The following is a 26,011-nucleotide window of genomic DNA, read 5'->3' on the forward strand; positions in this document are numbered from 1 at the left end:
GGGAGGGGTGCGGGCGGGCGCGCGGGGAGGGGCGGGGCGGGGCGGGGCGGGGGGAGGAGTGAGCGCGAGGCGGCCCGAGCTCAGGCGCGAGGCGCGCTCAGTCGCTGCCGGGGAGAGGAGCCGGGAGGATGCGCGCTCGCCGCCTGCAGCTCCCCGCAGCCCGCTAGACGCGAGAGCAGAGCAGAGCAAGAACTGAAAGCAAAGGAAACCTTCCCGACCCAGCCCGGGGACCACACGGAAAAGGGGGGGGAAGCCCGCCTGCCTGTCTGCCTGCAGCCCCCTTCTCTGTCTGCAGCCCCCCCCCACCACGTTTTTGGGGTTTTTTTGGACGTGCAAAAGATTGTGAAGCCGGGCGGGGGAGCTTTTAAGAAAAACCAAATATTGCAACAAAATTTTGTGGTTTTTTAGGTTGTGGTTTGTTTTTTTTGTTTTTTTTGTTTTTTGGGTGGCCCCCTCCTTGCACGGACCCAAGCTTCCCTCCCTCCCCCCCCCACTTACGCCCGCTTGGCTTCGGTGGAGATGGACAGCCGGGAGGCCGCCGCGGAGCCGCAGCCCGCGCGCCTTTGAGCCCCCCGGGGGCTGGAGCGTGGCACAGACTTTTCTGTGGGGTGTATTTGGGGGGGGGGTTGCTGCGGGGGGGGGGGGGGCGTCCGGGAGAGCGCGTGCTGGCGGCGTGGCGGGCGGGCGGGCCCGGTGTGCTCAGGGCGGCGCGACACTCGCGGGGCAGCGCGGGGGGGGGGGGAGGCGCGGGTGCAAGCGGCCCCCCCGGCGCCGGGCACACGCGCCCCGCGGGCACACTCAGCCGGAGGCCGGGCCGGGCGCTGTGGATGCGTTGGCCCCCGGCGTAGCGGCGCCCGAGCCGGGGCTTTGCGCTCCCTTCCCTTCCCTCTCGCTGTTGGTCGGGCCGGGGCGGGGAGGGGGCTCCGGGGCTGAAAGATGGAGGCGGTCGGTCGCAGCAGCTTCCAGCCGCACCCCGGGCTGCAGAAGACCTTGGAACAGTTTCACCTGAGCTCCATGAGCTCCCTGGGTGGCCCGGCCGCCTTCTCCGCCCGCTGGGCGCAGGAGATGTACAAGAAGGACAGTGGCAAGGAGCCGGCGGAGCCCGCCCTCCACCTGCCCCCCATCCAGCCCCCGCCGGTGATGCCGGGCCCCTTCTTCATGCCCTCGGACAGGTCCACGGAGCGGTGCGAGACCATCCTGGAGGGGGAGACCATCTCCTGCTTCGTGGTGGGCGGGGAGAAGCGGCTCTGCCTGCCGCAGATCCTGAACTCCGTGCTGCGGGACTTCTCCCTGCAGCAGATCAACTCGGTGTGCGACGAGCTGCACGTCTACTGCTCCCGCTGCACGGCCGACCAGCTGGAGATCCTGAAAGTCATGGGCATCCTGCCCTTCTCGGCCCCGTCCTGCGGGCTCATCACCAAGACGGACGCCGAGCGGCTCTGCAACGCCTTGCTCTACGGGGGCAGCTACCCGCCCCGCTGCAAGAAGGAGTTCCCCAGCACCATCGAGCTGGAGCTCACGGAGCAGAGCTTCAAGGTGTACCACGAGTGCTTCGGGAAGTGCAAGGGACTCCTGGTGCCGGAGCTGTACGCCAACCCCAGCGCTGCCTGCATCCAGTGCTTGGACTGCAGGCTCATGTACCCGCCTCACAAATTCGTGGTCCACTCGCATAAATCCCTGGAGAACAGGACTTGCCACTGGGGCTTTGACTCGGCGAACTGGAGGTCCTATATCCTCCTCAGCCAGGATTACACCGGGAAAGAGGAGAAAGCGAGGCTGGGCCAGTTCTTGGATGACATGAAAGAGAAATTTGACTACAGCAACAAATACAAGAGAAAAGCACCCAGGGTAAGTGGCACCTGGTTTTGGGGGGGAAAATTTGCCCACGGTTTCAGCGGTCTCCTGACAAACCAGCGTTGGTGGCCCCTTTCCCTTTAAAGGCATGCAGCAGCCTAACCATGCTGTGAAATCGAGCCCAGTGGGGTGATGTGGAAGAGCATTCTCAGACACTGCACTTCGCTTTCTTGTAGGCTTAAATTGTTGTTCTTGGTGGCTTTTAGGTTTTACTTAAAATACTTTTATCTTTCTATTTCTTCTTTGAATTGTACCTTAGGGGCCTGCTCCTGCTGCCTTTGCTCCCCCCATACTTTCACTGGGAGTGCTGGCTAGGCCAGGACTTTGGGATCGGAGCCTGAATGGGGAAGCACGGAAGCTGGGGCCAGGACAACTAACACGAACAAACTGCTCTTTACAGAAATACATACAACTCCACTCCTAATGTATGTGTTAATAATACATTGAACAGGTCTGGGAACAGAGACTAAACGATCTCCAAGCGTAGATGGAAATGAAATGTGACTGGTCACAGGGGTATATAGGAAAAAATCTGACAATAGGTCAGTATACTAGTAGCCCGCATTAGCGGCTGGTGTGTGAACGGAGAAGACTGAGCACATTGTCTGAATCCTACGACCAGACTGGCTTTTGTGTATTGGGTTTTGTATAATCCAGTAAATGAATCTGTCTAGAGCCAACTGCAGCAGTCTCTAAGATATGCCATGCGGGTGTTGACGCTGCCCATCCAGACTGCTAAACCACATTTATTTTAGGTGGCTTTTTTTTTTTTTCTTTTCCTTCTTCAGTCTGAGCAGCCTGAATCCCCAGCATGTGGGTGGGTGGCAGGCCGTGGTGGCCCCTGGCACCAGTCCTGATCAATGGGCAGCAATGCCACAGGGCCCTGAAAACTTCCTCGCAGACACCAGGATGTCTGGCTCACTGGCGGTGGTGTAATTGGCTGTGGGATGAGCAGCACACTGTCCGCACGCGCACACTCGAAAAGTCGAGTTAACTCCTTCCCTTGAGTTCTACTGCACTGGCTTGCTGGGTGGATTTTGTCTCATTTTGTTGGGGATTTTTGGTTGCTGGAGTTGTAGGGTGCACAAAGCTAGGGACAAACTCAAAGAGAAGCATTTAAAGCCTATTGCGAATGGGCAGGGATATTCTCATCACTTCCCAAATGCTTGTTTTAATCACTCTCTATCTTTAACTTTCTTTTTTAAATATCCAGACACAAAGCTGCACTTAGCCCAGCTAGCTTTGGGAGGCCCAGTTAATTCAGCTGCTTGCCTCTAGCTTTTCTTTCTTTTCTTTTTTTTCCAAATCAGTAACTAGACTCCTCCTCCCTCTAGTTCCTCAAATTCTCCTCCCCAGAGCTGGAGGGTCAGAGCCATTGTGGCAGTGTTGTGCTGTGATGAGCCACATTATCGCCATAGTTGGAGGTGGATGTGTTTTTAATGGCTTTTCTGTCCGCTGCTAATCATGCGCTAAGGTGGCATGGTGGGGATTGACTATCTTGTACAGATGTGTGGGGAGGGGAAGGGTTCAGAAGGGGGTGGGGTTGTGAGGCTGGGGAAGCAGGATTTTGGGGGTGAAGGGACCTTGCTGCGATTGTGGCATCCTGCCCAGACCACCTCTCCCCATTTCCCTCTCCTACTCCCAGAAAGGTGTATTTTGACTATTACCTGGGTTAGTCGCGTATTGGTGGATTGCTTCCCCATTTCCACAGCTGACCTCTTTCATTTGAAGAATTTCAAACCTTAAGTGGTGTCAATGGTTTTTTATGGAGTTTTACGCTGTTTTTAGCAATATCCAGAACCCTTGACTGGAGCTAAGTGGAGTCAGGGGAAGTTTAGACACAAGGGGCGACGTTTTTCAAAAGTGGTTACTGAACTTGGGGTGCTTTGATTTATTGATTTTTAAAAAAATTTTTTTTTTTAGGGGTGGAGCCCAACTCGAGATCCCACCCCAAAAGGGACTTCACTTTCTCAGAAAGCGCTAAGCACTCCTGGCTCCAGATGAGGCCTGTGGGAAAGGTGCACAGCACCTCTGACAAATCAGGATCAATGAGGCTCAAGTTGGGCACCTAAAAATTGTGGCATCAAAAATATTAAAAGATCAGTGGCTACTTTGGAACATTTTGCCAAAATGCATTTATGCTATGAAATTCCCAGGGTGTTGGCTTTCAAAATGCAATATTGTAAGGGGTAGATTGTGTCCATGTTCTGGGGATAGGGTGGGGGAAAGGGGAACGTTTTATCTCAGTTCTTGTGCAGAACTGGGCTAAGTTTCAAGGCTTTTGAGTTGGCTTCAGGGCTCCTGTATAAATACAACACAATCTTGAAGAGACCCTGTCAACAACTTACCTGGCAGACCAGACAGAGTTTTGGAATTGCCTTAGCTCACTTATGTTTCCTTTTTCTCCAGCCTTTTTCCATCAGATGTAGCCAACGGGATATCATATGTTAAGGTCATTTGTGCTGTAGCAGCATTTGCAGATAATTATGGAGAGATTCAGTCTGGCTCAAGGGCTGCTAGACTGGAGTAAATTTTAGGTCGCCTAGCAAGGAAATGAAAGGAAGATCCTGTCTCTGGCTCTGTGTGGTTGTGTTTATCACTGTCTGCCTGCATGCTCGTGTGTTTCTCTGGCTGCGTGTGGGGTGCTTTTTTGTGGATAAATGTGTGAAACGTGTGTCTGTGTCGCTTCGCTTTTTTGTGTGTATGTGCTTGTGTCACTTTGTTTTGTCATATATCCATTTGTGTACATATGCGTGTGTGATGTGTGCCTTCTTTTGTGATTTGTTTGAATTCGTCTCAGTTTCATGATGGGTCTGTGCTTATATGTGTCGGGCTGTGTGTCTCTGGGGTGTTTGGGGCTGGGGGTATCTCTGCTGCTCTGTCAGCATGACTGTGCCTTATGTGTCTGTGATTGTGCAAGGTGTGGTGTCTGTGGTTTTGCTCCTCCCGGGAGTGGCTTGGTCTAGAACTGCAGTGCAGGTGGAAGCCTCATGAAGGGGACAATGGGTTAAAGCCACAGATTTGAGGAAGCTCTGAACTCTGCAGTACAGCAGAGCAAGTTCCTCAGAGTCTGTCACTTTTCTTCCTTCCCTTTTCTTTTTAGTTTTATTCCTTTTTATTTCCTCCCTAATCTCGGGTCTGTTTTCCCTCTGTGTTGACCTATGAGCTTCTTCACATCCACTCCACCCTTAACCTTCACCTTCCCTCCACTTCCCAGAGCTTCCTCTTCCCTTGAGCTCTTTCCTGTTTCCCCTCAGTCTTTGCCCTTGTCCTAGTCCCTCCCCTTCTGTCTCTTCTTGTCACCTGGATTCTCCCCCTCCGCCCCTGCTCTCCCACTTCCCCCGGCATTTTTTTCTGTTCTCCCTGCTCCTTTCCTGGTCTCCTGCTGCTGCCTCTGGTTTTATATGTGAGTGTGTCCTAGTCTCTTCTACTTTTCTCCATTAGTTTGTTCCCTCTCCCTTCTCACCCACTGTGTCTGGAGTGGAGCTATTCAAAGCACAGCCACCACGTTCTGGGTTGTGTGTCCTAAGATTTAAAAACTTCCAGAATTGCAAAAATGGGTCCCATAAATTGAGAGCCATGGTTTCTTTTGGTATAGTTGCATAGAATCATAAGAACATAGGACTGGAAGGGACCTCGAAGATAGGCTGTCTTGTCCAGTGCCCTCCACAGAGGCAACACTAAGTATTATCTAGACCATCCCTGGCAGGTGTTTGTCAAACCTGTTCTTACAAATGTCCACTGACAGAGTTTTCACAACGTCCCTAGGTAATTTGTCCCAATACTTACGAAGCTTTTCCTAATGTCCAACCTTAATCTCCCTTGCTGCAATTTAAGCCCATTGCTTCTTGTTCTATCTTTAGTGGCTAAGGAGAACAATTTATCACCCTCCTTTTTATATCCGCCTTTTATGTACTTGGAGACTGTTACCATGTCCCCCCTCAGTCTTCTCTTCTCCAGACTAAATAAAACCGTTTTTTTTCATCTTTCCACATAGGTGATGTTTTCTAGACCTATAATCATATTTGTTGCTGTCCTCTGGATTTTTTTTTCTCCCATTTGTTCACATCTTTCCTGAAGTGTGATGCCCAGAACTGGACACAGTACTTCAGTTGAGACTTCCATGGTCTCCTCTGGCCAGTATAGGTGAGGCCTGGGTCGCCATTCCCATCTCTCCTGTGCTCCATGGCTGATGCCCTTGCCCTATCCTGGTCTGCTGTCTGTCTGCTTTCTACATGCCAGCATGTCTCCAAAGTGTCTGAGATACTAAAGCCTCAAAAGGGGGCTTTAAAGCTTTTTTGATTGGTGGGCAGTCTCCAGTAGAACAGTGTAAGATCCTGTCACCCTGCCCCATACCACTTTCTGTGAGTCATCGAACTGAGCACAGCCTGATGGGCTTTAATATTCCCCTCTCCTTGCATTTCAGAGCTAGACTTTTTTTTTAGCAAAACTACATAGAATCAGAGACTAGGGGGATAAGAGAATTCCGTGCACACTCCCACACACACCAGCGCTGCAGTGTTCCCATGGCTCAGGTCCCAGCATTTCTATGAAGTCGCTGTGAGCTAGAAGTAGCATTCTGGGTATTGACATGCAAATGAGCACAGTAGGCCTTCCACTTTATTTAGCAGTTCCTCCAAATCCAGCGCTGCTGCCACATCACGGAGCTTTCTCAGCTGGAGTAAGGTTTAGTCAGGTCAAGTGTGCAGCCAAATCAAAGGACAGAAATTATTCACGGTGAAATAATGCAGCTCTGAGTGACATTGTAAGATAGCTGTGGCCACTTAAGTACTTCACAGCTGTCATTGTACTGCACACTATGGCCACCCAGATCTTCACAGTGGCAGCAGGGATAAAATCCGGATCCTTTTACTCCACTAGTGTGAGTCCCTGCTACCTAAAGAGGAATCTCTTGCAGTTGCTAGGAATGTGTGGCCTGTGACATGCACTGTAGAGAACTTGTGGTTCTGCCCAGGTTGTGGCATCCAAACTACTGTCTAGTCCATCACTAAATGGATTAGATAAAAGTCAATGGGGAATTCTGCCTGCCTAAAGACTGCAGGATCAGGCCCATTATTATATATAACACTGAAATGACTCATTGCATTATCTGACTATTAAAAATTTTATTTGAAAATCTTCAATAAAAACCAAGATGGCCACCAAAGCAGAAACCAGCAATGGCTTGGAGCAACAGCTTAAGCTTGGTATCATTTTATGGCTCAGAAGCTAAGCTCCAAAAATGATACCAAGCTTAAAGCAAAATCCTGTGTGTGTGTGGAGATGTCCGTGTTTTAAGCAGGCATCAGCTATTTTTTTCCCCAGGAGTGGAAACTGATTTACCGATGTTACGGATTGAGAAGTAAGGTAGGGGTGTGCACATGGGTGAATATCTTGCAAATAATGAAATGAAGATTCTGAGCCGACTTCTGCTCTCAGTTGCCATAAACTAGTTCACCCCGATAGAAGTCACTGAAGTTAGACCTCTGATATTTTTTTTTAGGTAGGGATTTTGGGTGCCTAACTCCCTTCCTTCTGCTCTTTGGAAAATCCCAACGTTAGAACTGCAAACATTTGCTCTTTTTGTGGCCTATTCTGACACACCATTTTTGTGGCTTATGAACTCAGGACTTGGACCTGTCCAAGGCTTCAGTACACTTTAGGGACAAAGTTAAACATAGTTTGGTCCTGACTACATTGCAGGGACCTAATATCTGAACTATGCCTTAGGATTTGGACATGGTTGTTGCTAGCAGGGGTCTAACTTGATCGTCTTAACTAGTGAGGGCATATTTTTGTTTCTTGGGATCTGTGTTTAGATTGGCTTTACAAAAGCATGCCATACATGATCTGGAGGTGTCTATACTAGGCTTCAGAGCATGTCTAGACAACAGTGGTTAAAATGCTGGCAGCTGCTTGCACTTTATCTGTGCTACATCTTTCAACATTGCTAGAACGGTGGGAAATTTTAAGGTAACCCTAGTATTTACAAGACCATTGAGTCTAAGCATGTTTTGGCTAGCATGGTTCTTCGGAATAAGAAATCCATGCCACTCTGATTGGGGAAACCATGCTATAGAACATTTCAAGTGGCAGTGTTGTTTTGACACAGTTGTTAGCGTGGTCCTGATTCCAATTTGAAGAGGACCTCTATCACAACTCAGCACAGTCAAAAATTGTGCATGTCTGCAGCGCTAACAGTGTGAAGTGTCTGATGGTGGGAATTCACACCGGTAGCTTGGCACATGCTCTGGCTAGATATCACACACAAAAATCCATCTCAAAGTGCATTATTCAGACCCAGTTCTGTCTAAGCCAGGTTTAATTCTTCTTTTCAAAGACAGTAGCAAGCTTTGGGCTCAACACTATAGTACTTTGCCCAGAAGCAACTCCCACTGAAGTCAGTGGGAATTGTATCACTGTCTCCAATGGGAGGATTTAGCCTTAGAGGCCTTATCTCTGGGCTCTTGGGAAAGAAAGATAGTTAGGGAATGAACACTGGTGACTTATAAAACACTGCTTCCTAGGTAGTGTAGTTATAGAATACTAGCAGTCAGTAGGACTACTCCATTTTGGTTGAGTGGCTGGACAAGGCACATAAATCAAGTTGACCTCCAGATAAAGAAGCATTATCTAAAAAATGTAATAGTTTAGCATGTTTGTGTTTGAACTTGTGGACTTCATTATTAAATGAAATTTATTTGACTGTTAACAGACATAACATCTGGGGTTTTTTAATGCATTTTTAAAAATATTTTCTGAATTTGGGCAGTAAACATTGACATTTTTGTGCAGAAAATCTTTGCATTTCATTCTGCTGCTCCATGCTAAAAGCTAAACAGTAATCTTCAGTCTGCAAAGAGATTGGAAAATAATGGGATTGAGTTGATACTGTATTATTTTTACCTTGGAAAATTATTATTGAAGTGCATAGAATTCACTATGGGCAACGGTGATTGCTCAGTTAAGATATACTTCGTTCTCCCTCCGCTGCTTAGCTCCTTTAAATTTTTTTTTGCAAAAATTTAAATGCAGATAACTTAACACCCCCCCCCCCCCAAGACTCTGTAACGTAAGGATAGTTTGGGGCTAGTTCTGCAGTTCTCACTCAAGCAGTCAGCAGACAAGTAACTGAAGCCTATTTGCCCACAAACCACAGAAATACTGTAGTTGTATCAAACTCCTTCCTGTACTTCGACTGGCTGTTGAGCCATCCTAGAGTGTGGCCCTAGAGTCATGGGGGCAGATTTTGATCTAATTACACCCATTTGAATCCAGAGTAGCACCGCTGAGGTCAGTAGAGTTATTCTGGATTTACACTGGTACTCAATACCTACATCTAAGAGCAGAATCTAAAGCTGTGTTATTACTTTAGTATATCTGCTTTGGGAAATGCAGATCAAAGTTGGGGTTTCATTTTCAGAAGTGCACTATGGATCTGCTCCTGGAAACACTTACTAAAGGGATGGATAGTGCTTATTGCTGTAAATTGTCCCTCTGTCCTCAGACAGAAAGGACAATGTCACATGCAGGAATTGGGATTTATGATTGCTGTTAGGTATCTAGATTTCAGTTGTTAAATAGGGATTTTTGCAGCCTAGCAAATCTCCCCTCTAAAGCGGGAGTAAGGGCCATACTTTTTCCAGTAGTAATGTAGATACCATAAACTTGCATGCAAATGGCATCAAATATAGTTTTATAATTCTTTGGAATGGGTTTGTTTTTAATTATGGGCAAGCCTGCTGGCTGATGGACACTGGCCTTTCCGCACTGAGCTCTGTGTGTTGGTTTTACTTGCTCTTGGATGAGAAAACAAAAACACAGGTTGATATGAATTTGGGCCCCACTCCTGCTGCTGTTCTGTAATGGAACTCCCCTTGAAAGCAATGGGAATTCCCATGAGTGAAGCTCTTATCATTGGCTCAGTCAGTGGTTGGCTACTATCTCGTCTAACCGGGCTTTTCCAGGCTGAGGATGTAGTATTAAAGCAACAAGCGGTATAATCACCTTTTCTGCTAAATAAGGGCCTGATCCTGTAGCCCTTATTTACACTGAGTAGTCCCAGCAGTCCCATTAAAGTAAATGGAATTACACACGCAAGTACCTATTACGTGCATACGTAATAGTTGAAGCATCATACCTTAGGCTCAGAGTAAACAGCAAATGAACTAATCAGTGACCTGTCCTTGCTGTGTATTGATTTATGTGCAGTTAACTTTGCATATGCTTTGTGGAGGATAGGATCTCTTCTTGGTTTTCTTTTCTTTTCAGTAACGTTCCTTTTTGCTTCAGAATGTGTGGTATGCTCACCCCTTTTCTTGCAAGCAAGAATGCTGGGTTGTTAACATTTTTATTTATTCATTTTTAATATTGTGGCCTTGTATGTCCTCCATTTTGCCCCGTGGAGGATTTAGGTGGCATGCTAGGAAGACTTGCACCTCTGTACCTTTGTTCTTTAGCCTCTGCTCAGCCTCAGTCAGTGGTATCAATTTAAAGAATAAGGTCATTCACTTGGATTGGTTCTTGATTTCTCAAGCCCTTTTCACCAGCCAGTTTGTGTAATGTCTGTCTGAAACGTTGAGTAAGGGCATTGAAATAGCAGACAGGATATCGAGTGTTAGGAAGTCTGGGTTAAGTATAACAGAGGCTTTTCTGGCTGGCGCAGAGGGAGCAGCCCCTCTAGCTCAATTACCGAGCAGTCGCTCTGGAAGCTGGTGTCTCTGGTTTTAGCCCCCATGGTGGCCACCCTTCCCACATATAATTGTGCGTGTGTGGTGTTCTCTGATAGGGTTGTTGTGTCTGCATTTCCTCGTGCAGATTACTGTTCTCTGGGTGGCACTGTAATTGTTACACAAGCCGGAATAATGTCTCTCTTTCTAAGGATTGCATAAGTTTAGGATGATTTCTCCACTGGGAGAATTATGCAAGTTTAAACTGAAATGTATTTAGAAAGCTTTTGTGTGTTTGTTTTCTGACTTGCAATGCAAAGGATGATTTATTTGCATCTTTAATTGGACAACATCTGCTGGCGTTGGGAGGGAAAACTGTTCCATGTCTTTTCACTGCTGTAACCCTCATTGTTCCATGAACCCTTTCCCCACCCCCGATTGAATTCCATTGTTCACTGCATTATGTCTGCCATAGGCCCTGCATATGTTTAGAACAGACCCTAATACCCAGGCAAAGTCAAGTGGGCTGTTAGATTGGAGGCTTCTCTGGGCAGGGACCTCGTCTTTTTCACAGTGTGTCTGTAAAGCTGCAGAATATGTTAACGGTGCTGTTAAAATCATAAATAACACCACCACGTGGTTTTTCTCAGTCTTTGGATTTTCCTGCTTTGATGGGGAAGTTGTTGTCCTTACTACTGGTGTTAGGCAGAAGAGACCAGTGACTGAGGCTTCCCACCCTGTAAATAATGAAAGGGCTTGGAGGGACTTCTGTGATATTCCTTTGATTAGTGGAAAACTGTCTTGTTTGTTTTCATTGGGCTGAAAACCTTCCATGCCACTTGGCGCTGAGATGCAGGTGGGGGAAGAAAACCTCCAGCTAGCACTTGTATTGATGGAACTTTGAGGATACGTCTACACTGCAGTAAAACAGCCTGATCTGCGCAGGTGGTTCCCAGGGCCAATGCAGAGTCCCATTGACTTCAGTGGGACTCTGGGCAGGCAAGGAGATCTGCCCATGCAGGGGTTACATTGCAGGATTGGGACCTTAGTCGCTGTTTTCTCTGGCTATTTATTAGCAGTGATTTACTGTATGTTATTGGAGCTCTGGATGTCTTGAATTGCACGCATAAAACATGCTTTTGCAACGTCTTTCTAGTTAACTAAATCAATTCTATGGAGCATTAAAATGTATGTATTGCATAGCAATGCTTTTGCTCACTACAACAATTATTGTTACAGCATACGCAGGAAACCATCAATTACTCTTAAGAAAAAAAAACAAGACAACACTATGGAAGATACAGTTCTCTAAGACTCTTTTGGTGTTTTATTTGACAAGTATCCTTTATTTAAAAAAAATTTAGCTTTGGGTATTTAAACAGGAAAATAAGCGTTTTAGCTTTCACTGCACCTAATTTGTAACCTAAAATTAAAAGAAAATCCTTGAAACCAACACCTTAATTAATGGGCCTGAAAAGAAAAATGTATAGTACGAGGACACTATTTTGCTGTGATTTTCAGCCTTCATTGATTTCAGTGAAGTTACTCCAAATTTATTCTGGTGTTACTGAGATCAGAATTTGTCCCTTTAGCATTCATGAGACAGGGTTTCCTTTTTGCCTGTGTCTTCCTTCTTGATAAATGTATTTGAGTTCAAAGATAGTAGGCATTTGTTTTAAAAATACTCAGCAGCATTATGGACCTGATTCTCCATCCCTTATCCAGCAGCACTCCCAGTGAAATCAATGGGCATGGTTGTCCTTTGCTTACGCTGGCATGAATTAATTTACAATGGTACAAATCTGAGATAAGTGAGACGAAAATCAGGATGAATGAGTTCAGACTGCAGCATGAGGTCCATTCCTGATATTCCTTTATTCGCATTTTGTCATTAAGAAGAAACATACTGTACAATAAGGCCGTGAAGTCCTGTAGCAAAAGTTTAGCTGTGCTTGGCTTTTTGCCTTCCTCTTTTGTCACAGGAGTTTAGTTTTTGCAAAATCAGTGAAGGGTTTTAACTGAGGACTAGATAGGCACATCTTCCATGGAGATCTCCGGGCCAGGTTCAGCAGTAAAGAGTATTATAAGATGGGTGTAAGTGATAAAGTGGTGTAATTTGTACCAACTTAGCATTTGGTGGGTGTGCAAAACGATGGTGCAAAGGGTGTAAGACTCACGATATTTGGTGTTTTCTTAAAGCCTCAGCTCCTGGAGGCATATGATTATTTTAAAATCTCCACTTTTTTTTTTGTTTAAGTAAGTTTCTAGACCTCGTGGTTGTGGAGAAAAGCTGTAAAATGTGACACCAGTAATGGTTCAGAAACCAAAAAGCTATGAAAAAGAACCCCAAATCTAATAACTTTTAAATCAGCCTCATGAGTTTTAGGAGCCTGAGTCATGATTTTTGAATGCTTGGAATTGGCAACACTGTAAAATTTCACCCATTTTCAGAGCAGCTTTCGCCCAAGATGTGACTTACACCACACTTATGTCGTCATTGAATTTGTCCATGTGTCTTTAAGGAAATCAGGGCTTTTTCAAGTTTAAAAAAAAAAAAAAAAAAGCCAGCCATGATGAGTCTTGAATGAATGGCATCTGCACACCTGTTTAATATTAAGATCAAGCGTTCCATGCTTTGTGGCTTTAGCTTGAAATTCAAGTTCCTTTGAGTCATCCCCTTTCGTATTTTGTTTGGGTGGAAAAAAGGAGTGGCAGCAAATGGCCTGCAGCTAAGAAATGAAAGAGTTGAATTAATTTTTAGAAATAAGTTAGTCTTGGCATTTGGAGCATTTGCTAGTACAGATTTTCATGCTTCTTTTTATTTTCTTATGAGTTGAGCAGTTCACTGCTCAGGATGAAAGACAGCGTTATGGAAAAGATTTAAAACATGACACAGGCTGTATTGGAAGGATAGGAAAGATCTGGGCTCTGAATCCCAGTGGTGAACTGTACCAGTATATGGAGATATATGATAGTTATGGAAAAGATTTACCTTTGCCGTTTAGGCCTCACGTATAAAAGGGAGTGGTACTTTAAATAGCACAGTTCCCACTGGGCCAAATTCTGGGGATCCTTAATTCACTTATGGTCTAGTGTAAATAAAGAGTAAATCCTACTGACATCACTCAAGCTGTGCTGGTATAAAAACTGTGTTAGGGTCTGATCCAAGTTCAATTGAAGTCAAGGAAAACACTGTTATTGACTTCAGTTGGCTTTGAATCAGACCCCTCTGTGATATCAGAACCAGGTCAAGTGTCTTGCTTTCATTCAGGCAAACTGACGTTGGGTAAAATTCTGTTCTGTATTACTAGAGTAACTCCAGCAACATCAATGGAATTAATCCAGATTTAAACCATCGCAACCAAGAGCAGAATCTGCTGAACAGCTTCAGAAGTTGGGCCTCTTTCAGCAGTGGTTTGTAGTTTGTGTGTCAAATTCTGCTCTTAAGTTACTGCTGGAAATCAAGAGTCACTTGATTTACTAGAGTTACCGGGATTTACATCAGTCTGAGAGAAGAATTTGTGTGTGAAAGTATTATAATGTAATTTTAAGTTTAAAAGAATTAGCTAGTAAGATTACAATAGTTAAAGGGCATTATTCACCATTGCATTTCTCCAGTTTTATGTTGATTTGACTTTGTTTTCAGTGGATTTATACCAGTCAGCCAGACCCAGAATTCATACTTTTGGTCTAAACTTCATGTTGTTCCTTCATGCTATCCTTAAGGAGCAGCTGATCCTCCTCATGGCAGACTTGAAAGCCCTTCTGTTTATGCTGCTGTATTCTTCCTTATGACATTTGCATGAAAACAGCTCCTTTGTTGCTTAGAAGCTCCCTCTCCTTCTCTCTTTGCTTATTTCCCCCCATCTGAAATAGGAATCCTCTGTGACATCACAATTAGTTGTTGTGGAGACAATTGTGATGTCACAAAGCAAGCATTAGAGAAGAAATGTAGAGTGGAGAAGATCCTGGTTTTATGCAAACTTAAGAAGTAAAAAGGGTTTTGGGGAAAAAAAAATAATACAAGCCCAAAGCAGCTGCTCTTCAAAGTTTTCTATGAGGATCCATAGGTCAGATTCTGCTCTTGGTGACATCGTGGAGTAACAGTGGTGTTATGCCAGATTTACCCTGCAGAATCTGGTTCGGTAATTATAGAGGACACTCCAGTCTGGCTATTTATCAGTGGTTCTGTTTTGGCAGCAGATTGCTGCTGCTGTGTACTATCTCTTTTGTGGGCTTTTGCTGTAGGGACAGACCAGAATTGCCTCCTTGGAAAACTTTTTGAAAGATTGGCACAGCAGATCCACATCCTAAATTACTAGTTTGCAAGGTCACAATTACCAGCTCAATTCTGCTCTTTTGGACGCACTCAAACTTCTTTTTTCGTTTTTTTCCCCCCAAGCTTCTTGTTTAGCTGCTCTGCCCCAGTGCATCCTGGGATTTCCCTTTTGCTGAATGGGCTGCTTGTTTCATGGGGAGGAAGTGAGGTCCCTGTTAGATTAGGAGGGGATGGATGGGGAATGTCCTGTTTCATATGCAAAGCACACTGAACCAAGAAAAAAAAAGCGTTCAACAAAACCATCCATGTCACAGGCTAGCAGAGCAGCTGCTGTCATTTTGGGAGAAAATATTAATATTTCAAAGACTTTACAGGAGCTTTTAAAAAATGAGCTAAAGGAGGCAACATCCCTTTATTTAATAGGGATGGGGGAACCTTTATAATTTTGGATACGGTACATTCATGGGTTAGATTTTATTACAGGGCTCCACAATTCAGCCCGGAGCTCAAGGAAAAGTGTTCTCATGGTTCGTAGACTGTTTCCTAGACACTGCATAAAATGATTGGGGTCTGAGTCTCCCTTCACTTGCATCACCCTTACCTCTGTGTAACTCTGATTTCAGTGGAGTTGCTCCTGATCAGAGGAGAACCAGGCCCAATGGGCTGTTTCATTATGTATGTATAAAAAGACAAGATGGCCTGACTCTGATTTTAGTTTACACTGGTGTAAATCAGGAATAACTCCACTGAAATAAATGGAGCTGCTAGTGTAAAACAGTGCAAGTCAGAGGAGAGAGCAGTACGTACAAGGCCTCTCCTTGCACCAGTGATTGGAATTCTGTGATCTATAGAGAGAGTTTCCATAAAACTCTGAAGTCTGGGGGTAGGGAGGGAGGGTTAAATTTTACTCCTGACACTGCTGCCTTCTGCAGTCATCACTACCCTGCATCAGATCAGCAGGAGACAGGTTTAAATTCAGAAAGGACAATTTAAATAAAATGTGCATACCTGTCTGTTTATATTTGTCTGGTTAACCAGACACTAATAATGGCTACTGGTGAGTCACTATTTTAATTTAGTTGTTGTGGGATTTTTTTGTTTGGTGGTTTTTTTGGGCCTGGGAAGTCTTTGTATATTAGAAATATATAAAAAATAACTTTTATCATTCTAATACTCAACCTCTGTTGTGTATAAAAATATAAATGCCAGGGGCTGGCTGCTACTCTCAGTCACATTGATGTAAATTCTCAGTAACTCCTTTGAAATGCAGGGAGTTACATTGGTTTGTATGGTGAAGTCAGCATTATACATAGTGTAATTTGGTTCTAGGAATTTTAGAGTATTAGGGTCCAACTTTTGTTGGCTTCAACTGGAGTTATACACGTTCCAGGATTGGGTCCTTAGCACAGGAGGAATTTATTGATGTTCCTTCTGAATTAATGTGTGTGTTCTTGGATTAGTGGTGTAAGAAGGGAAATGATTAAAGGGCACCACACAGCAAATAACTAACTAACTAATTTTTCCGGAGAATTTAGAGTTACAGAATCTGATTCTGATCTAATTTTGCATTGCTTTTACACTGGTGTAATGCCATCAACTTAAAGAGGGTCACTCCTGATTTACATTGGTGTGAGATTTGAATCAGTGCAATAGATTTAATCCCTTTGGCCTTGAGATAAATAAGCCAGATGTCTTTTTTTGTGTCTTTTACCTTTCCTTGCCACCATTGCAAAAGACTAGAACTGCCATAGGTTAGGAAATAATGCTAACATTACACTTCCAAAGTATCGGTCACAAATTCCAGTGGACAGAGATTGGAAAAACCCTGCTGTGTTGCAGAACTGTCATGTACCTGTCTGACATGGTGTTTGTGTGGCCTGCATGATGCATTCAGATTCTGCAGTATCTTAGCTTTCATTTTAAACCAAAAGTAAGTTTCTAGCCATCATGGCTGCAGCAATAACCTTCCAAATGTGAGCAGAGTATAATCCGCGCACTGATGTCTTCCTGAGTCTGCAGACATCCTGTGACAAAGATGCAGAGGGGTGAAGTTCCCTTTCCCCTATGCGTTGTTGGGAGTTTACAGTCCTGACTTGAAACCTTTGATCATAATTAAACCTAGATATCAACCCCACTCCGCCGAGTGAGTTTGACATCCCTCTGGTAGGGCTCTATTCTCCAGTTCACTTATAGACTATGCAACCAATGGGTCTTCCACCATTTTCCTTCCACAGTCTAATAGATTTCCTAGTTAGGATATTTTTTTCTGATGTGTAGCTGAAATTTTTTGCTGCAGAACTTCTTTTGTCTGCCTTCTCCTCTACCTTCCCCATGTGCTTCTTAGAAAAGCAGAGCAGCGATTTGGTGGTTCTCCTTGTCCCTTTTCTTGGAGCTCAAAGTTGAGCATGCAGCAGCTGGGTCTGTTGAAAAAAACTCTCCTGCCAGAGAGTAACTGGAGCTATATACCAGATGCAGGCATTGGTGACAGGGACCACTGTTTGTTGTGCCCTGTGCTCCCATTTGTGGTTATTGCTGGGTTTGGTGCTCAGTATGGTATTCGGATCTCAGAATGTATTTGAAGCACAGAGTCCCCAGGCATAGTACTGCAAAGGTGCAGAGCAAAATGAATATCCAAGATTTCAGATGGCACCTTCCAGTTCCTTCAGAAGGCGCTGATGCTGCTTCTTGGTGCCCCCTGTTTATTTTACCTGCAGTCTTTCTCTACCCAGGGAGGGGCATATGTGTTGCCCAAACCGTTTATACTCGGAGTTGAATGAAATGCAAATGCAGTCAATTAAGCAAGGGGTTTTTAATTAGCAGTTTAAGTTCATGTGTGAAGTGCCTTGCCTTAATTACATGACAGTTTTGTTGTAAATTTGCTAAGTTTTTTTCCTGCAGAACTATCAAAACTGTGATTTTTTTTTTTTTTTTTTTTTTTTGGTTAAGGTTAAACATTCTTAAATACTGTGAGCTTTCCCTGTGCATCTGACCTTTATGCTTTTTGTCTCCATTTATAAAGCTCTTTTGGAAGCTGTAAAGATGCAGTAAAACCTTGTTAATTGCCTCATATTAAAGCAGTTATTACATTGCTTGAGCCTTTTTTTTTTTAAGAAGAATTAATGTATGGCTTGTCCATACTGAGCTGTGTGTGTTTCAACTGCTGTAGCTACATTGGTACGGCTCCACTTGCTGCAATTTTGCAGTGTACTTATGCCACCCTGGTGTAAAAGGTGATTTGCGGTGTCAAAGTTGCTTTTCACACCAGTGCATTATGTGCGTGCTTGACGTTTGCAATGGAGCAACAATAGTGCAACTGCAGTGATGCAAAAAGTAAAACCCCATTGTAGGCAAGCCTGTTGTGTTATGCTGTTGTGAAATTTTCTGGAAGTCCAGCACTGGACCAGGTTCCTTGGTTCTAACACTTCATTCTGGCATGGCATAGCCTTTGAGAGTGGTGCCGTTCTGCTCTTTGGCTCTCTGAGGACAGTTTCCAACTGGGTAACACTGACGTTAGGAGGGCACCCACCTTTAGCTTGAGGAGGAGGAAGGTGCCCTGGTCCCCTTGATGGTTTAGAAGAGTAAGGTGGGCAGGGGAAGGGTCACTGCCCAGAAGAGAAGAGGTGAACAGTGCCTGTGACAGCACCTGATTTGGCCTTCTGGTTGAACAATAGTCCTAAAACAAAACCCCTTCTCCATCCTCTGTGCTTTTACAGATCTAACTGCCCAGGCATCAGGGGTGATTCCCACCCGTGTGAGGTCAGAATCGTGCCCTGCATTTTGCTGAGTGTTTCATTTAAAAATGGAGGCTACTCTGAAATCTGACTCCCATGAGATTTTTGAGTGCAGAAGGGTCAGGGCTTTATTTGCTTCTTTCTGTGGCCATAGACTGGGGGTAGGGCTAAGCCAGCTGTGTGACTGTAGGCAGCGTATCTTGCAGGAACTCAGTGTCATCCAGGATATGTCCACCCAGCAGCTGGAAGCATGCTTTCCAGTGCTGGTAGATAGACTCTAGCTAGTGTCCAGTATAGGCAGGGTTAGCACGGACAGCGGCTTGGGCTAGCTGCCCAAATATATATGTATGGGGTCTTAGCAGGTTTGTATTCAGGCAGCAAGCCTGAGCTGTCTGTGCCGACCCTTTTCCTCCGGTTACACTGCTACTTTTAGCGTGCTAACTTTAGCAGAGCTAGCGTGCACCTGTCTACCATCCAAGGCAGGTGGAATTTAAAGGCTACAGTACTGAATATCTTAATATTGTAGGCAGGTCATCAAACACTGCTGGCAGATCTGTGTGTTGGCTCTGAGCACTGCTGCAGTGATCTACTCCCTTTAAATGTGGGGGGTGGACCTGGTATTGGTGGAGGTGAGGTTTGACCCGAGAGCAGAACTATGTGCAGATCTACATCTGTGGCTTGTCCCGCCTCCCCTATGAGCACTGAACTCCTATCGACACCAATAAGTAAATAAATAGATTTTAATTTCTCGGGCGCCTCTGCCCAAAAGCCTCTAGGCACCTTAACCAAAATGCAGAATTAAAACAAAATTAACTTAAATAGGCAGCCTGCCCAAACAAATACAGAAGTGGGAGGGAGGAACATCCCTAGCCTTGCCTGTTATCTGCAATCTACACAGGGTATCAAAACAACAAACAAACCTACAATAAATGTCAACTTGAAAGGGGAACAAGAAAGGTCAGATTCTTGTCCTGTTTGATGCTTGAAATGTTCTCTGGCAAACAGCAACTGGGACAGCACTCCAGTTCCATGCCCCATGTGGGAAATCCCCTGCCTCCCACCCTTTTAGATCAGCCAACGCTTTCTCCTGCAGCATCAAGCTCAGGATCTCAAAGCGTCTGGCAGACATTAACACATTTAGCTTGTGGAGTAGGTTCAGTGAAGCATCGAGAGGAGAGGTGACTTGCCTGATGGCACCCGTTGAATCAGGGGTATTGCTGAGGAGGGAATTCAGGTGTCCTGACAAGTCCTGTGAATCAACCACAAGACCCATCCTTGAGCTACTATAATATTTCTGGGCCGAACGCTGGCTTCAGCTCCTGAGTCCATGGGAACAATACATACACACGTGAAAGGAGAATTTGCCCTCCAGAAGTGCAGTCCGTTTCATCACTCTCGCTTCCCATAGCACATTATGTGGCGTCCGGAATAGCTGAAGCCGCAGGAATACCTTCATCTACCCTTGCACATGGAACAATGTCAACATTTGATATTGGCTTGTAGTTTTGTGGATCCCCACAGGGGCCTTTTCTTCCCAGTGTTTGCAGGCCGAGGGCTCCACAGTCATACGGAACCCCGGTAATGTTGTAAACCCAGCTCTTGTCAGTTACTTTTTCTGGCTTCCTTCATTTCCACTTTCCCTTTTTGCCTGCGAGTTTTGGTTTTGGTTTGTGGAGATGCTGGGGTTGGTTAACAGATTCTTCACCCTCTCAAATATATCATGCTGTCAGCTCTTTCTCTCCTGGGGATTCCAAACTCGCAGCCATCCTCCCAGGACCTCTGGTATCTGGATTAAAGGACTCAGATCATTTGAAGTTCAAGCCTTTGTTAAAGCAGTGCCCGGCAGCCCTGCTGTAGTTCAGGCTGAAAGGGGGTTTCCATTAGAGAAACCCCCTCCCCCCCCACTCATCTCCTTTTTTGGGAGGGTTTATAACCCATCTGTTTTAATTTACTTCGGGCTGAAAAATCCTCCATCTAGGAGGGAAGGAATTTTCCTCCCCCTTCTTCACAATTGTACTTACATTTCTTCATTGTGTGTGTGTAAAAATGAGTCCTCCTCCGTTTATAATGTTTGTGTCAGCCACCACATTCAAAGCAGGGAATTCTGAAAGTGTTTTGGTCATAGTTAGCTGGCAACTTGGAGTAGCTTTTCATTTGGAAGGAGCCTTTTGAAAACTTTTTGCCTGCCAGCATCTGAACTCAGGATTGTGTGTGCCCCATGGAGAATGAGTGGTACCATTCATCCCTGACACTTTCTCTTGGCTGGGTTTTAGGGAGTGCATACACTTTTCTGCTTTATAAATAACAAAATGAAAGAAAGTTAGTTTCCTCTCCTCCTGGCTACCATCATCGCATCAAATACTCATACCTACCATAAAACTCCTAGTACTGATAGGCTATGCTCTGTTCTCCTGAGTCTCTTTTCTTTTAGGCTGGTATCAATCCGAAGTAACTCCCATGGAAGTCGATCGCATTAGCCCAGTGTAAAACTCTTGTGAGATTAGAATCCAGCCCAATACGTAACTTTCAGATCTATGTACAAAAGCGATACTGTATTGACAGAAAATTCCCCATGTGCTGAGTCGCACATCCCTGTGATACATAAACCAGTCGAACTAGAAATGCCAGTGAAACCCTCCAATATGTACAGTCGACACAGAGATGCATGCCGTCCATCTCCTAGAGACATGGATGTTGAATGTAGCGCAACTGTACTGAAATGATATTGAGAGCCACACAGTGAGTGAGTGGTAGCCATTTAGAGAACCGAGGAGCCCTGGCTCCCCTCCCTTGTGCTGTTCCTGCACACGTGTACTCTGTGCAGTTACTGGGCCAGAATCTGGGGTGTGGCTGAGCTACACACAGCATAGATTCAGTAAATGCGCCCAAAGGCCCTGCAATGATGTGCAATGTGGGGGACTAATGCATGTGCAATGATGTGCAATGTGGGGGACTAATGCATCTATGATGTGCAATGTGGGGGACTAATGCATCTATCTCGGGCTTTTGCTGGTATAGAAATGCTTCCCCCCCCCCCCCCCCCGTCCCCCCAAATCACACCTTTAAGTGACATTGCTATGCTGGCAAAAGTTCCTGGTGTTGACCTGACCTAGGTCTCTCTTCCTGATAAAAATTCTGCCTATGTCAGGACTCTAAGAGCAGACCTTGGAATTGTAAAGCTCCATGTGCCATTATGGTTATTTTAAAATTGTCTCTTGCCTTGAATCTCATGCAGCCAAAAACCTACGCACAGAACTGCCCTTTAGAAAAACTAGTTCAACTGGACAAGGAGGTTTTTAGATACGGAAATCTCCAGTGGGAAATTGGCAAATGCAGTGAGATCCCTGTGCCCTCAGAAATCCTTGCTAGACTTTGACTGCGTTCCTGTTTATACAAAATGTAGCTGGATTTGTTGGTCCTACCCCTGTAAATGTGTTTAGGTAGGGGTCGGTCAGGAGAAAAAGGAGTGGGGATTGAGTGGAGAAAACAGTCACTTGTACATGTTCTCCATGTAAAAAGAAAATGTATGTAAATAGAATCTGTTTTTTGGAGTCCCAGGACAGATTTAATTATCTGACCCACCTTTACCCTGGTTCAGGGCAGCAGATAATACCACCTCTCTCTCTCTCCTCTTTTCCCTGTCAACTAGGATTCCTGACATACAACAAAATAAAAATGTGTTTAAAAAAACCCAAAAAACCAGAATGAACCAAACAGGCTCTGGTGTGTAGATGGCTGCAGCTGTCTTGGTTTTAGTGGAGTTATGCCCATTTATACCAGCAGAGACTCTTTTGTCCCTATAACTGCACAAACGTAGCAAAGCCGGAACTGTTCCAAAGCAAAGTTTAGCTGTTGACGTCACTTAGCCATATTGACCTCAGATCAGAGCATTGTTGAATATTATGCAACTCGGCCAGTGCTGCTCTTCTCCCTCCCTCCCCCATCTGTTTGATACAGTATTGAGCCCTTTAATGGAGATGCCAGTGTACACACGCCTTGATAAATAAGGATGCTAACTCCTAATAGAGTACGGTAGGAAATTCTGCCACCCAACATCATGCTCCTGTCCTCAAATACAGCTTGTGATATGGGCAATGCTGTGCTAATGCTAACCCCAACTATGAGGTAAAGTTCAGAAAAACAGCTGGCTCCTCATTTTATAAAAATCTCTCCAGGCATCAATCAGGTAGTAAGTGGCACGGGTTAGTGGTTGGGCTGTTCTGCTCACCTTATCTCCCGTTGAGGAGAATTGCTCATTATTAGGCTGGCAGGTAATTTATTCTTCATCATGGTAGCTGCAGTGCACAGCAGCTGCCCCAACACCTGTCTATAGTGCTTGGGCTTACAGAACCCCACAGGGGCATTCAGGAAGGGGTGAGTGCCCGGCATGGAATATCCCCGATGCAGTGGTGCCTAGCGACCCAAGGTGTACTGGGATGCTGAGCAGGGAAGTGAGCATGCAGGAGCAGAAATAGCCCTACCATTGCTTCACCAGCTTCTGAGGATGGTAGGTCGGGCAGCATTAAGGGAGGGAGCGTTCCCCAGTTCCTCCCCTCTCTGTGAACTTGGATGGAGTGAAAGTCTATGTATGCTGAAATGGCCTGGAAGTCCCAGTCTGTTTGAGTGCATCGCAACGACATGCTAATTGCGATTCCTTATTGTGCTGTTGGTGGTTTGTGACTGCGTGTGCACGTATGTGTGTGTGCACACACAAAAGAAAGGTGGTGGAACAACAAGAATAACATTTTCATTTACAAGTTAGGGTCTCGCAGATTTACAGTGCATACTCTAGTGACATTTAAAGAATTGCGTTAGGATCCCGTGTAGCCCTTTTAAACTCCTGTTTAGTCCTAACTTTCCATCATCACAGTTAAAAATTATGCTCATTTCTGTTCCACAACATACAAACTTCCATTATCTTTACTGTGCAGTTGATGGTACAATACAGATATCCTCAGTTCAAAGCTTTTAGCCTGGGAGAAGTGGTTCCCCCGAACAGAATTTGAGAGCCATATGGATTTAAAAAGAAAACAAAACAAAACTGCTGCATTAGTTCTGGTGACTGATTCTCACATCTGTGCATCTCACAGGGTATAGATTTTAAATAATTTAACAAATGCACAGTAATGTCTACAGTAGCAGCATTGTTAGAAACACTCTAGTCAGCAGACAGCCAGTCTGGGCAAAAGGCTAGGACACTCACGTTCAAATAGTCCATCATGTCTTTTGACTAAGGGATCCTGTTAAAAGATTTAGCACTGAATGTAGAGCGCACACTATTCAGAATCCTGTTGAGGAACAAAAAAGGAAAAAATGGCAGAGAAACATCCTCAAACCCGAACTCTTGATTTCATGTCTCTTCTTTTGGAAAATTGCTGTTTTTTTAAAATAAAAATCACATCACAAAAATGAACTTTACAAACAAAAATCTTGTGTGCTTCCTAGATGTGAATTTTCAGTCTTCTTTTCTATATTAATATCAATAAAAAAGGGAATGAAAAGGCTCCAACACAAGTGGGTGCTTGCTACACACACATCCAGTGGATTTTAAATGTCCCCCTGAAGAATTTGCAACCTAAAAACAATGTTGGGAAAGCAGAAAGTGGAAGTGACTACAAACTTATCTGAAAACTTAACTATTTTGTTTTCCAAACTGTGACCTGCATTGCTGCAGAAGGGAAATTGAATTTTGCTTTTGAAAGCCATTTCGGTTCTAATGATCGAAGGGATTATTAACAAGAGAGAGAGTTTTTGCCATTTTTTATATAAGATTTTTTTAACCTGGTAGTGTCCCTTCAGCACGTCACTGTGCTTTCAGGGTGGGACTGTGTGCGTGCTAGGTCCTAGAGGATGTTTCTCTAAGCCCTGTGCAATTTCTGAAAAGCAGTCCCTTATTCTGAGCAGGCTGCTGTTGTGGTGCCAGGACCCCCATTCACAGAATTTCTGGCTGCCTCAGAAGAGGCAGCCCTTTTGTTGAGGCTTCTTTGGGGTTGTGTTCCCATGTGCTGTGAAGGTGCTGACACATGACCTCTCACACACACAAAGTACTAAATATACTGCCCCTTCCCAGACCTGTCACGCTCCCACCCATCACCCCCTTTTCAGGAGCCCAGATGGTAAATAACAGCAGGAGGTGAAAGGGGAGCTTTGTCTCCTTTCTCATGCCTGCTTTAAGTATTCTGCGTCTGTCGGTTGCCCTCTGCCTTTCCCATTCTGCCCATGAATTAGCCAGCCCACTTTCCGATGAGGAAAGACAGAATGTCCATGAGCCACGATATCATCACCCACTCAAGATAGGTTTTTAAAACAATCTCAGCTTACGTTTCCTACGTGGCTGGGATCTATCTTCGTTTGGACAGAACCGAGCCCTGTCGTGCAGCCAAAGTGCTCACTGAATTCAGGTGGCACTTGGATTGTTCACGTGGTACCGCTAAAAAGCAAAGGGGTCTAGACTCAGTGCTTGGCCAGTCTCGTGGATCAGGGCTGCCCCGCAGGGCTGGGCTCTTACAATGTGGGAGCACATGTGGCCAGTGGTCTCTGTGAGAGCTGCTGAAAGCCCTGACCTCTGTGGAACCAGGGCGATTCTGCTGGGGGTGGGAGACTGTGCTGTGAACCCACAGAGGAGGATTTTGAAAAAGGCAGAGCCATGGCTGTGGGATGACACAGACCCAGCCCAGTTGTCAACTGCAGGGGCTGTGTCCGCTCTTTGAGTCTACAGAGCACCCCTGAGCACTGCCTGTTTTCTCTGCCTTTGCACAGGGGAGAGAATTTCGGTCTTGTAGGGGGAGGGCGGCTTATAACGGGAATTGCACTCAGCAGTGCTTTGATACAACTTGGCACTTCCATTCCGTTGCTTTGTAAGTGGACCAATTTCACGTTAAGTGGTTTCTTACTGTAGCAACAAGCGCAGCAAAATTAAACCAGGAGACTGATTCCTACCCACTAGAGAGGCAGCTGCATTTCAGTGGCAGAAGATCCCTGTGTGTGGTTTATAGAGCAGTCAAGAAAGTGCTTTGGGATCCTTTGGGAGGAGATGTTACGTAAGCATAAGGTTTTTGTTGCTAACATTGTTTTCTTCTTAAAACCAGGCATCAAACTGAAGGATCACTACAACAGTTTGAAACTGAGAGCATCTTTTTTTTTTGCTTTCAGAGAACTTTGCACCACTTTTGTTGTCTGGGGGCCAGCTTTGCAGCCACCGTGAATCTGGTGACATCCATGAAGCTATGCTGGTTTACACCAACTATGTATCTGGCCCTAATTCCTCCCCCCCCCCCCCAATTAACTATTACCCAAAACAAAAAACAAAACAAAAAAAAAAACCCCACAACCCTCTCTCCTCTACACCCCTTTGCCAAAATCAGACATTAAAGTATTCATCTCACAGCCTGAGATCTGGCATCTTATTGTGACTTAGTATGAAATCAGCTGTGCTTCACTAGAACCCAGGGTGTGCAGCTAAATGTAGAGTAATGACT

The 26,011-nt window shown here is 45.1% G+C and overlaps 1 protein-coding gene across 2 annotated transcripts in view; it reads left to right on the plus strand.

Moving 5' to 3' along the window:
- The first annotated feature begins 721 nt into the window (after positions 1–721).
- SKI (SKI proto-oncogene) overlaps positions 722–26,011 on the plus strand; it is a 107,245-nt gene continuing 81,955 nt past the window's right edge. For both annotated transcript variants that reach the window (XM_073316356.1, XM_073316357.1), the window contains exon 1: positions 722–1,848. In XM_073316356.1, the coding sequence (XP_073172457.1) occupies positions 937–1,848 (912 nt within the window). In that variant the 5' untranslated portion in view covers positions 722–936. The remainder of the gene's footprint in view (positions 1,849–26,011) is intronic.

Source organism: Lepidochelys kempii, chromosome 18 (assembly GCF_965140265.1).
Source record: "Lepidochelys kempii isolate rLepKem1 chromosome 18, rLepKem1.hap2, whole genome shotgun sequence".
In the NCBI taxonomy this organism is placed as follows: domain Eukaryota; kingdom Metazoa; phylum Chordata; order Testudines; family Cheloniidae; genus Lepidochelys; species Lepidochelys kempii.